General features: G+C 41.2%; 1 protein-coding gene and 1 long non-coding RNA gene across 3 annotated transcripts in view; one reads left to right on the top strand and one right to left on the bottom strand.

Moving 5' to 3' along the window:
* The window catches only part of LOC130362628 (uncharacterized), a 101,879-nt gene that overhangs the window by 63,826 nt on the left and 25,328 nt on the right, over positions 1-12,725 (bottom strand). The window contains exon 2 of the long non-coding RNA XR_008891496.1: positions 11,028-11,079. This is a non-coding gene — a long non-coding RNA (uncharacterized LOC130362628). The remainder of the gene's footprint in view (positions 1-11,027; positions 11,080-12,725) is intronic.
* The window catches only part of LOC130362626 (interferon-induced, double-stranded RNA-activated protein kinase-like), a 97,931-nt gene that overhangs the window by 69,825 nt on the left and 15,381 nt on the right, over positions 1-12,725 (top strand). The window contains exons 18-23 of one of the 2 annotated variants that reach the window (XM_056567426.1): positions 9,064-9,109; positions 9,525-9,586; positions 10,402-10,437; positions 11,209-11,331; positions 11,661-11,786; positions 12,531-12,723. In XM_056567426.1, coding sequence (XP_056423401.1) covers positions 9,064-9,109; positions 9,525-9,586; positions 10,402-10,437; positions 11,209-11,331; positions 11,661-11,786; positions 12,531-12,723 — 586 coding nt within the window. The remainder of the gene's footprint in view (positions 1-9,063; positions 9,110-9,524; positions 9,587-10,401; positions 10,438-11,208; positions 11,332-11,660; positions 11,787-12,530; positions 12,724-12,725) is intronic. The other variant, XM_056567427.1, reaches the window with a different exon arrangement.

Below are 12,725 nucleotides of genomic sequence, written 5' to 3'. Positions count from 1 at the left end.
TATGTGCTCATGGTCTGGCAGTACTATTTGTCCCTCATATGGTATTATTATTGGTAATGTTGGGCTTGGTATAGTAAGATGGTGGGAATATGTATGATAATATTTGTTCCTTGTATAGTGTTCTTGACTGTTTTATTTAGAAATATACTATCATACATAGATTAGTGCTTTTGAAGAGGCAAGTTATATGTTGTCGTCACTGCACTATTATTCATAGAAAGTATATCCAGGGACAGTGTTATGTTTTATTTTATTACGGGGTTAGGGGGAGGAATCAAGACATATGCCTTGGGGCTTTTGCCCCTGATCTTACAAGACTCTACTAACATCCTTGGTTGTCTCCTTTTTTATATATAAAACTAAACAATTCAAATGCTTAATAATTTTTTTTATTTTTGAAAAATAGAACTTGACTGTTGTAAAGTATAACCTCAAAATAAATTCTAAAGCTGCTTTCACACTATGAGCATTCATCCGTTATGAAATGTCCGTTTTCTGTGTAAAAACGGACGTTTAATAACGGATGAAATAACGAGTGCTAACGGCTGAATAAATATTCATCCGTTAAGACCCGTTATCCCGCATGTATGGCCGAACACCTCTGCCTACAGACTCCGGCAGCCGGAACTACTACTACCATCATGGAACAGACTTCTTTCAATGATGGGAGTAGTAATTCCCTGGCTGCAGGAGTCTGCAGACAACTGGGGAGGCTACATTAGTGTTTGTACTACAACCCCCATCATGGAACAGAGTCTGTTCCACAATGGGGGTGGTAGTACAGGGGCTGAGGGAATGAACGCACCGGGTTTCACTTCTGAGACCCGATGCAATCTGAAGTTATTAAGCAGGGGAGCGGGCGGCATGCTCCGTAACCCTGCGATGTATCAGTGTGTTTTACCTTTAATTTTTGAATCCCCCGCGGGGAGCCCTGAATGGCCGGTACTGAGGAGCCAATCAGGGCTCTCAGCGGGAGATTTAAAAATGAACATTGGGAGTAGCAGGGGCCATATCTATATTAAAAGCACTGTGGGGGCAAGATATATAGCGCTGCAGAGGGGGCAGACATATAGCCTATATATCTAGCCCACCAGCAGCGCATTAGATAGGACCTCCGCCTGCGCATTAAATATATATCCCCCGCCTGCGCATTAAATATATACCCCCCGAAGCGCATTAAATATATACCCCCCAGCGCATGTATATGTGCCCTCACGCTTCTATATACCTATGCCACTGCAGCGCTATATGTTAAAAATCACTCTAGCAGCAGCATCGGCCGCCCGATGCTGCTAATAGAAATACTTTTCATACATAGCGCTGCAGCGGCATATGTATATAGAAGCGCTGTGGGTGGCAGATAACGCTATATGTCTGCCCCCCCCAGCTCTTCTATATACATATACCCCTGCTGCCATATGAATGAAAGGTATTTCTATTAGCAGCGCATAGAGCCGGGAGCCGGCACTATGTGCTGCTAATAGAAATACTTTTGATTCATATGGCGGCAGCTGTATAAGTATATAGAAGTGCTGGGGGGGGGGCAGACATATAGCGTTATCTGCCCCCCCCCCCAGCTCTTCTATATACATATACTCCTGCTGCCATATGAATGAAAGGTATTTCTTTTAGCAGTGCATAGTGCCGGCTCCCGGCTCTATGCGCTGCTAATAGAAATACCTTTCATTCATATGGCAGCAGGGGTATATGTATATAGAAGAGCTGGGGGGGCAGACATATAGGGTTATCTGCCCCCCACAGCACTTCTATATACATATGCCACTACAGCACTATGTATGAAAAGTATTTCTATCAGCAGCATCGGGCGGCCGATGCTGCTGCTAGAATGCTTTTCACATATAGCGCTGCAGTGGCATAGGTATATAGAAGCGCTGCGAGGGCACATATACATGCGCTGCAGGGGAATATATGTAATGCTCCGGCGGGGGGTATATATTTAATGCGCCGGCGGGGGTCATATCTAATGCGCTGCTGGGGGGCTAGATATATAGGCTTTATGTCTGCCCCCCCTCAGCAGCTCTATATATCTTGCCCCCCACAGTGCTCCTTGGCCCCTGCTACTCCCAAAGTTCATTTTTAAATCTCCCACTGAGAGCCATTCAGGGCTCCCCGCAATTCGAAAATGAAAGTTAAAACACACTGATACATCGCAGGGTTGCGGAGCATGCCGGCTGCTCCCCTGCTTAATAACTTCGGATCGCATCGGGTCTCAGAAGTGAAACCCGGTGTGATCAATCCCTCAGCCCCTGTACTACAACCCACATCATGGAACAGACTCTGTTCCATGATGGGGGTTGTATTACAAACACTAATCTAGCCTCCCCAGCTGTCTGCAGACTCCCACAGCTAGGGAATTACTACTCCCATCATGGAAAGAAGTCTGTTCCATGATGGGAGTAGTAGTAGTCCCTCAGCACTGCATGCTCAGAAGTAATAACGGATATAATAAACTGTGGACAAACGGATGGCATAAAGGCTCATTCGTCAGCCATAGACTTCAATGTTAAAAATAACGGCCGTTAAGTTACCAGTTTCTTGTGACGGAAGAAAAATTAGTGCATGTGCCGTTATTTCTTCCGTCACAACTAACGGCAGTTATTCATGATGGACTATAACGGGTCATAACGGATAATCAAAAAAATCCCATAGACTTTAATGGGATTGTTTAACGGCCGTTTAACAGGGCTTTTCTAACGGACGTTTGTAACGGATGAATTTTTCTAGTGTGAAAGCAGCCTAAACCTGACAAGGCCTCCTGGATCAACACGTTCTGTTTTTTAGGTGGTACTATGTTTATCTTCTGGTTCTGACTTCAATGTTTTTTATAAAAATTTTAGTAAAAAGGGAACAAAATGTAAACTGTGTTGTTGAAGGCTCACATGCTTTATGTAAAGCCAGACTAAACAACATTGGCCATAAGAAACAACCATAATGGTCCATTATCAATGCAATAGAAAACAATCTTATAAATACATAGAATATTAAACATAATGAGGGGAAAAACAGAAGAAAATAAAACACCCAAAAATAGTCACTTTCAGTGGGTAAACATTATATTATTATTATATAATAATAATTATAATAATAATCATGTAAATGAAGAGTATATTATTATTTAATAATAATGATCATGTAAATGAAGAGACTTACAGTAGGGAAAAATTTATTTAGTCGGCCCCCAATTGTGTAAGTTCTCCCACTTAAAAAGATGAGAGAGGCCTGTAATTTTCATCATAGGTATACCTCAACTATGAGAAACAAAGTGAAAAAAATCCATAAAATCACATTGTAGACCAAATATAGCTCACCATGCAGACGCCCTTGCTCAGACCTTGCCGTGGCAGGCACACAATGCAATGTAGTAAACAAAGGAAGTTGTCCAGCGAGGAATTAGTGCCAAAAATCTTCTTTATTGTATAAAAGCAAGCAAAACAGGAATAAAGTAACACGTTTCAGGTGTCCATATGCACCCTTAGTTGTACTACTAAGGGTGCATATGGGCACGTGAAACGCGTTACTTTATTCCTGTTTTGCTGGGTTTTATACTATAAAGAAGATTTTTGGCACTAATTCCTCGCTGGACAACTTCCTTTGTTTGCTACATAAAATCACATTGTCTGATTTTTTTAAAGAATTTATTTGCAAATTATGGTGGAAAATAAGTATTTGGTCAAAAACAAAAGTTCATCTCAATACTTTGTTATATACCCTTTGTTGGCAATGACAGAGGTCAAACGTTTTCTGTAAGTCTTCACAAGGTTTTCACACACTGTTGCTGGTGCTTTGGCCCATTCCTCCATGCATCCTCCATCCTTTAAAGTAGTGATGCTTTGGGGCTGTCGCTGGGCAACACGGACTTACAACTACCTCCAAAGGTTTTCTATGGGGTTGAAATCTGGAGACTGGCTAGGCCACTCCAGGACCTTGAAATGCTTCTTACGAAGCCACTCCTTCGTTGCCCGAGCGGTGTGTTTGGGATCATTGTCATGCTGAAAGACCCAGGCACATTTCATCTTCAGTGCCCTTGCTGATGGAAGGAGGTTTTCATTCCATTCTCACAATACATGGCCCAATTCATTCTTTTTTTTTTTTTTTTTTTTACACGGATCAGTCATCCTGGTCCCTTTGCTGAAAAACCGCCCCTAAGCATGATGTTTCCACCCCCATGCTTCACAGTAGGTATGGTGTTCTTTGGATGCAACTCAGGATTCTTTCTCCTCCAAACAAGACGAGTTGAGTTTTACCAAAAAGTTCTACTTTGGTTTCATCTGACCGTATGACATTCTCCCAATTCTCTTGTGGATCATTCAAATGCTCTCTAGAAAACTTCAGACGGGCCCAGACATATACTGGCTTAAGCAGGGGGACCCGTCTGGCACTGTATGATTTGGGTCCCTGGCAGCTTAGTGTGTTACTGATGGTAGCCTTTGTTACTTTGGTCCTAGCTCTCTGCAGGTCATTCACTAGGTCCCTTTGTGTGGTTCTGGGATTTTTGCTCACCATTCTTGTGATCATTTTGACACCACGGGGTTAGATCTTGTGTGGAGCCCCTGATCGAGGGAGATTATCAGTGGTCTTGTAGGTCTTCTATTTTCTAATGATTTCTCCCACAGTTGATTTTTTTCACACCGAGCTGCTTGCCTATTGCAGATTCAGTCTTCCCAGCCTGGTGCAGGTCTGCAATCTTGTTTCTGGTGTCCTTCGACATCTCTTTGGTCTTGGCCATAGTGGAGTTTGGAGTGTGACTGTTTGAGGTTGTGGACAGGTGTCTTTTATAGTGATAACAAGTTCAGACAGGTGCCATTAATACAGGTAATGAGTGGAGGACAGAGGAGACTCTTAAAGAAGAAGTTACAGGTCTGTGAGAGCCAGAAATCATCTTTATTTGTAGGTGACCAAATACTTATTTCACCGAGGAATTTACCAATTAATTCATTAGAAATCCTACAATGTGATTTCCTGTATTCTTTCCCCCCAATTCTTTCTCTCATAGTTGAAGTGTACCTATAATGAAAATTACAGGCCTCTCTCGTCTTTTTAAGTGGGAGAACTTGCACTTTTTTCTCCACTGTATGTACCGATCCAAAGGCTCCTATTTTTACTCCACCTATTTACAAAGACATTTATTAAACTATTTGTCTTGCTCAGATAGAAAATGCTGGTTGCCGGAATAATGAAGAAAATGAGGGAAATGTACAGGATTGGATTTTTTATAATATGGTGTAGATCAACCTGGGTAGAATTAAAATGTCAATCAAAGGATAAAATTGTAGATGGCGGAGGTACCGTTTTTAATGAGTCCCTATACTTTCAGGTGATTTATCATGATGAGCTGTCATGTATGTGTACATAAAAAATTGCAGTATTTCTGACCATTACAGCTGAAACTTGAAAAATTAGAATAATCGTGCAAAGGTGAATTTAATTAGTGGCTCTCTAATTGGGTAAGATGTCCACTGGGGACATGGCTGTTGTGCTGTAGCTTCCAACATACCTTCATGAGCTTTTTGTGTAGGACTAAATAGGATCACCACTTGGGTATTCCCTGTGTTGTGACCTCTACTTCTACCCTGTTTCCCCAAAAATACACCCTACCCCAAAAATAAGCCCTAGCTGGATTATCGGGGTGGGCTGCAATATAAGCCCTACCCCGAAAATAAGACCTACGGCAAGGGGTACTCCACTGGTGGACCGCGGCCGCCAGTAATGCGGGCCCCCCTCCCTCCCCCCTTTGGCTGGTCCCTTGGCAAAATAAATGAGCCGGGGCAGGGACGCTGCCACTTTAAAATGCCCATGCATATCCCTGCCCCGGCTGCTACTGGTAAGCAGCAGAAGGAGATCCCATCGCCGCCGAGAGCTGCAGCTTCAGTTGCGGATGCTATGAAGGTGGGGAAGTGCTGGTTTATTATGGCAGAGGGGTGGGGGGCACTGTAGGAGTGTAGAGGATGACGGGGGATGGGGGGCTGTAGCAGTGTGGAGGATGGGGGGGGCGGCAGTTGTGTGGAGGATGAGGGGGCTGCGGGAGGAGGGGGGCTGTATAGCAGTGTGGAGGATGGGGGGCTGTAGCAGTGTGGAAGATGGGGGGGTGCTGCATCCTCCACACTGCTACAGCCCCCCATTCTCCACACTCCCACAGCCCCCCATCCTCCACACTCCCACAGCCCCCCATCCTCCACACTCCCATAGCCCCCATCCTCCACACTCCCACAGCCCCCCATCCTCCACACTCCTGCAGCCCCCCATCCTCCACACTCCTGCAGCCCCCCATAAATAAGTAAGCCCTACCCTGAAAATAAACCCTAGTGTGTTTTTCGTGACTAAAATTAATATAAGACCCGGTCTTATTTTCGGAGAAACACGGTACCTAGTCCTGTACTTTGTTCAGCATATCATACCATGCCTGCCTGTTAACTCTTTCCCTGCGGTCCTCTTCTTTGAGGGAGTAATTGTGAAGTCACTAATGTTGTTTTGTGCGTGTATACCCAGATATATTTTTGTACGACTGCTAGTATTTTTATACAGCTATTGCTGATTATATGTGTATACATCACTAAGTATATTTTGTTATTTGGATCTCTTCTTTGCACTAGATACTCACCTTAATACCCATGTTGAGATGCCTTTGTAGTCTGTCTGCTACTGTTCCATTTTAATAGTTTTTATGTATTTTTGCACTTGAATAGATTATCCACTTTTGCATAATATTGTCTCAGTGTGTTGTGATAGGCGATTTATTAGTTTGGTTTACACCAGAGACATTGATTGATATTGTTGATATCTGAGCGCCCTTTTTGTTTGGCTTATTAGAATAATCATGCAAAAGTTCATTTATTTCAGTAATGCAACTCCTCTGTGGAAGGAAGCATGAAGTGCTCCAAAATCTCCTGGTAGACGGATACGTTGACCCTGGACTTAATAAAGCACAGTGGACCAACACCAGCAGATGACATGGCTCCCCAATTATATAATATATTGGGGATTTGGGGTTTTCATGAGCTGTAAGCCATAATCATCAGAATTAGGACAAATCATGGCTTGAACTATCTTGCTTTGCATGTAATGAGTCTCTCTCATATATTCGTTTCACCTTTTAAAGGGGTTCTCCACTGACTTAACCTACTTGTGGCAGTTAGTTTGTACTGTGGCTATATGTTATTATGGCTTTTTTTCCCGGTTGCTCACGGCCTTCGGCTGTCTGGGCATGCTGGGAGTTGTAGTTTGGCAACAGCTGGAGGCACCCTGGTTGGGAAACACTGCCATAGCAAACCTTCGGGAGCTGTCCAGCGCTCAGGGACTCCCCTCTGGCAAGGTTAGGGTTAACAATCCCCCAGCGCGTCAGGCCCGAGGCTGACGTCCCAATGGCACATGCGCAGATGACCCTCCTGAGCGAGGACGAACAGCCCAATCCACATTCAGCTTAGAAGAAGCTGAAAGTAAGAAGGTGCGCGCTGATGATGCCAGAGGATTCAGTCGTGCGGGAGGCGGGCACGTGCGGAGCGAGGGGCAGGCCAGCCTCCCACACTCCACGGTGACGTCCCAATGGCAAAATGGCGGCGGAAAAAAAAATGGTCGAGGCAAGGCAGGAAGCAAATGAAGAAACCAGCTTCCGGGTCTGGAACCAAGGTAAGAAAAACACCATATACAGTACCGTGAGAAACCGGAAAAAAAGGCATAATAACATATAGCCACAGTACTAACTAACTGCCACAAGTAAGTTAAGGCAGTGGAGAACCCCTTTAAATTGCATTACTGAAAGAAATTAACTTTTGCACGATATTCAAATTTTTCGAGTTTCACCTGTATATAACATGCATATGGCATTTTTCACCAGTAGTATCCCCTGCAGGCTAAGGGGCAGAGTTAAAATTGCACAAGTCTATACTTGCAATACTGAAGTTATGTGTACGTGGGCCAAATTTATTAAAATGTCTCACATAGTATGATAAATTTGTCATAAAGTGTAGGATTTTTGCTTTTGTTGTTGTTAACAAGTTTTGTAAGTAAAAAGATTGCTGGTATTGGTGTGCAACATTTGGAGCCCTCTGCCACAACATTTGCGACATTTGGAGAAAAGTCGCACATGAGAGATTCACAAACACTGCAAAGTCGAAGGGTAAAATTGTTCAATTACACAAGTGTGGCAAAAATCACATTGGGACAAAAAGTCGCAAAACCATCGATGCAACAAATTTGTGCCTTTTTTATCCACAAGAAGTGTGAAATGCTGTATAAAGTTCCCCCTACATCTCCCACTGCACCAGGTGTCTGTGGCCAGCACATAACTCTGTGAGCTCAGAATTGTGCAGTAAATTAACCAGTGCAAGAGGGTGTGTGTGTGTGTGTGTATGTGTGTGGTGGGGGTAGTAGTTCATAAGTGGTGAAAGATGCAATTATCTCTCATAGAGAATATTACAAAGTTTCTTAAATTTGCATGTGTTTGCATGAGTAGGAGTTGGTTCTGCTCTAAGGGTTAAGTGTTCTGTTAATTGGCTAGCATCATGGGTAGTTGGGACAACACCGGTCCCATCAGAGGACTTGGATCCTATCACATCGGCTCTCTGCATCCATACCCACCTCAGGTGCATATAACTCCCCAGGCAGCCTGCCAACTTGCCATGACTAATGATGAGGATATTGGGGGAGATTTATCAAAACTTGTCCAGAGGAAAAGTTGCCCAGTTGCCCATAGAAACCAATCAGATCACTTCTTTTACTCTTCAGAGGCCTTGTTATAAATGAAAGAAGCGATCTGATTGGTTGCTATGGGCAACTGGGCAAATTTTCCTCTGGACAGGTTTTGATAAATCTCCCCCATTATTTATATATATATATATAAAATTAAGTCACTGTTGACAACTTTAATTTCACCACTGATTAAACCTGCTTTTTCTGTGTTCTGTAAGGTTTATGTATGTATGTATTCACCTATTTAATTAGAATCAAGAATATGTGCATCAGTTAGGATCCTTTTTTCTCTCTTAGTTATCTTTGTCACTTTTTATATTAATTAACATAGGTTTTGTGTCTTCTTTGTCCTTCCAGGAAAAACTTAAATATTGGGCTAAACCAACCAACTACAGACTCAGGGGTAAGGACTAAATACTAAAATGAAGAGATAAATAGTGGAACAATGTAGAACGAACATAAAACATAAAATACAGATTATAAAAGGAAATCTATGAAAAAGCTACTTAATCTATGGAAAGAATCTTACATTCATTGGATCATCAGCCAAATTAATGAGATAAGGAAGAAAGATATAGTAAAAGATAGGAAATGAAAACTAGGGAACAAGAATAAACATTACAGTCATGAGAATGTAGGGAGTGGCACCATTACAGCTATGGTTTATTTTAGCTTTTACTTCCTTTTTTTGTGATTTAAATTTTGTGTTTTTCACCTATTGAAGTTATTGTCAGTGAATAAGTACATGAAACTCCAATTTTATATGATTGGTAAGGATTTACCAGCAGTCCTGATAAAAATGTTTTGTTTATTTCTAGGGAGGATCTTTACTATCTCCCAGTGCAAGAAGCAGTAGCAATGATTTAAGCAGAGCACAAAGGTATCATTGTTGTTTTTATGTACTATGATAAAGAATATTCATGTGTTTGTTGTACACTGTATGAGAACAAATCCAAAATGTTATTCTTGCATTGTCTTTTTAATACTGGTATGCTCATTGTAGGTGCCATGACCGGGCCCTAATGTATTAGTGCCATTCACATTGAAACTAGAGCTATGGGGTGACATTTCCTTTGACACGGATTGCATTGCTGTAGTAATATAAACAGCATCTCAATTTACCATAAAGAGGAGTCTGATTTTGCTCGTTCTGTTCAGGGCCAATGTGAAATTTGGGCTCTAGAAAGATTTGTGGGGCCCCAACAGCCCCCTCACCCCGCATGCATGGAGGGGGAATGTAGAACACCGCTTTATGTGGTGGTCGACACAGCTCCATACATGGGGACAGTTGGGGCACTGGGCAGGATATCGAGGGGGGTCCCAGGGGTCGGACCCCCCGCGATCGGACACATCCCCTATCCTGTGGATAGGGTATTAGTTGTTCAGTACCGGAGTACCCCTTTAATACCAGTACAAATTTAATTAAATTGATTCTGTATTTTACATAAAGGCAATACTGGATCCAAGCTTACTAAATTTATACAGCACCAGGACCAAGCTCAGTACATATAGTACCAGAACTAAACACATTACATATCTATATAGTACCAGAACTATAGTTATTATACCAACAATACAGTCACATACTATATGCTATGGTCAGTTACTATACAAAGACTACTACTAACAATAATACCATTACATAAGGCCAAATAATATCACCACTTAAGAACCCCCCTTTTGTGCCCCACACAGGGTAGGTGGAGAGTTGGCAGGTCCCACTTTGGGTAGGTAAGTTGTTCCCCTATTACGCAGGTATTAAGGTTCCCTCATTAAGTATGTAGGTTCTCCCCATTAAAGAAGTTGTATGGGCTCATCCCCATAAGGTGAGTAAGGCCCAAAGTAAGGAAGGCCCCTTGCGGTAGCCAGACACAGATCGTTAGGTAATTTTACCCCAACCTCCCTGCACAGTAACAGTGCTGCCGTTTGTGTCAAAAAAACAAACAAAAAAAAACCTCTACCAGCAGAGATTACTCATCTGCCTCCTCCATTCTGGCAAAAGCTATAAAATAGCAATTATGGCAAATTATGGTGTTTTTGTGGTTTTCTTATGTTTTCTGCAAAAAAGAAAATGGGTTATTTATCATTACAAAAATGACTGAAATCTGCTTGATTTTTCTGCGTAACATGACCTGTGAGTGCAATTTGTCTTGCATAGAAAAGACAATTTCTGGTAACCTATTAGAAAAGTATTTTAGTTAATACCCTGAGAGAGGGGGAAGAGTGGCTCCCAAAACATTGTTTGCTTGGATGGGCCCTGCACATCAGTGCATTACACAAACAGCCAACTTTAATGTGTACTATGTAACGGTTCATTTTACCTATGGTGACTCTGCATGAGACTTGGAATGATGCTGAGTTTTTTCACAAAGCCTGTAATAAAAATAGACTGATCATTATTTTGTATTTTGACAAGATGTCAAGTATATTTACCATTTTGAAAATAGAAGACCATTGTAAGCATTTCTAACTAAAAAATATTTGTTATTTATGTTCTTTTAGTCCACTGGCACAGTTTGACAACATTGATAAGCTTGATAAGGGAGCATTTGGTCAAGTGGTAAAAGCCAGGAAAATACTTGATGACAAGTTCTATGCTGTAAAAATAGTGCAGGTGCGCGACAAGTAAGTATCGTATAATATTAAAAAAAAATTGAACTGTAGTCTTACATAAAATGATGGCTAGTCTAAACAACATTCCAGTGGAATCTCTCCAAAAGATCTCCTCTTTATGAAGAATAACCCTATAGCCATACCAGATTTCCTGTCACAGATTTTCATTTGCGTCATACAAATTTGCCATCTTCTATGAGATGACAACCACCAACTTGGTTGTGTGTCAATTTATAGAGCTTATTTTCATTAACATAATTTATTTAACCCCATTTAACAGTTGTTAGGTCTTTATATTGTTGTATAACAATGACAATCCACATTTGCTTATTTGTATATAGTAAAGTTCTACAAGAAGTAACCACCTTAGCTCGCCTTGAACATCCAAACATTGTCCGCTATTACAATGCCTGGTTGGGCGTGGATGACTTTTGTGACGGCAGTGAAAGCAGTTATAGTAGTTCAAGGTAATTATTTGGTTGAGAATTTTTTTTTGTTTTTGTCACAAAAAAGTGGTTTTTTTTTTTCCTTACACTTGTTCCAATATTTCCCTGGTTTTATCACTACTAACATCTAGATATTAAGGCTAGACTATACCCAAATTGCCTACTTTTTGCTAGTGCTCCACAGGAACAGGTGACCTTCTGCAATTTTTAATTTAACACAGCATTAGCATGATATGATGAAAAATTGGGCATTTTATCACATGTCGACTTGTTGCAATAGAGTCCAAATAAATAGAACCTAAATAAATCAGCAACATAAGTTCCATTCTATGAAAGACATAAATACCTTTTAGCAGACAACAGATTGTTCTCATGAATAGAATAAAGTTGGGCGACGAAGTTGCATCACAATGTAGATTTTCAAGTAGATTTACTAATACTGTTTATTTTCTAGGCTGTGTAAACTTAGACTTCACAACTTAAAATGGGTTGTATAAATCTGGCAATATGTCTGAAATTTGTTTGTAGGTAATCCTAAGACTTGTAGTGCACAAATTAATAGCAATATCTGTCATGATGGTCATTACGTTCATAATGACTGAATTGTACACATATGGAAAAGAAAAGCAGATGTTTCAAATGCATCTACACAAAGAACCCGATCAACATGGACAAAAACATAGATTAAACATTTAAACATTTTACACAAATGTCTCATCATACCTGATATGACATCCTAAAGCTTTTGCTTTTGGTGTATTGCAGCGACTTCAGTAGAACTGGGACTTGCCTTTATATTCAAATGGAACTGTGTGAAGGAGGGAGCTTAAAAAGGTGGATCAGAAAAAGGAATTCGCAAAATAACATTAACAAGTCAGAGAGTCTTGACATATTTCGGCAGATTATTGAAGGAGTAAGTTACATCCATTCCCAAAAACTTATCCACAGAGACTTGAAGGT

This window comes from Hyla sarda, chromosome 3 (genome assembly GCF_029499605.1).
Source record: "Hyla sarda isolate aHylSar1 chromosome 3, aHylSar1.hap1, whole genome shotgun sequence".
Classification (NCBI taxonomy): Eukaryota; Metazoa; Chordata; class Amphibia; order Anura; family Hylidae; genus Hyla; species Hyla sarda.
The sequence above is the reverse complement of the archived record's forward strand: the minus strand, read 5'-3'. Positions and strand labels throughout refer to the sequence as shown.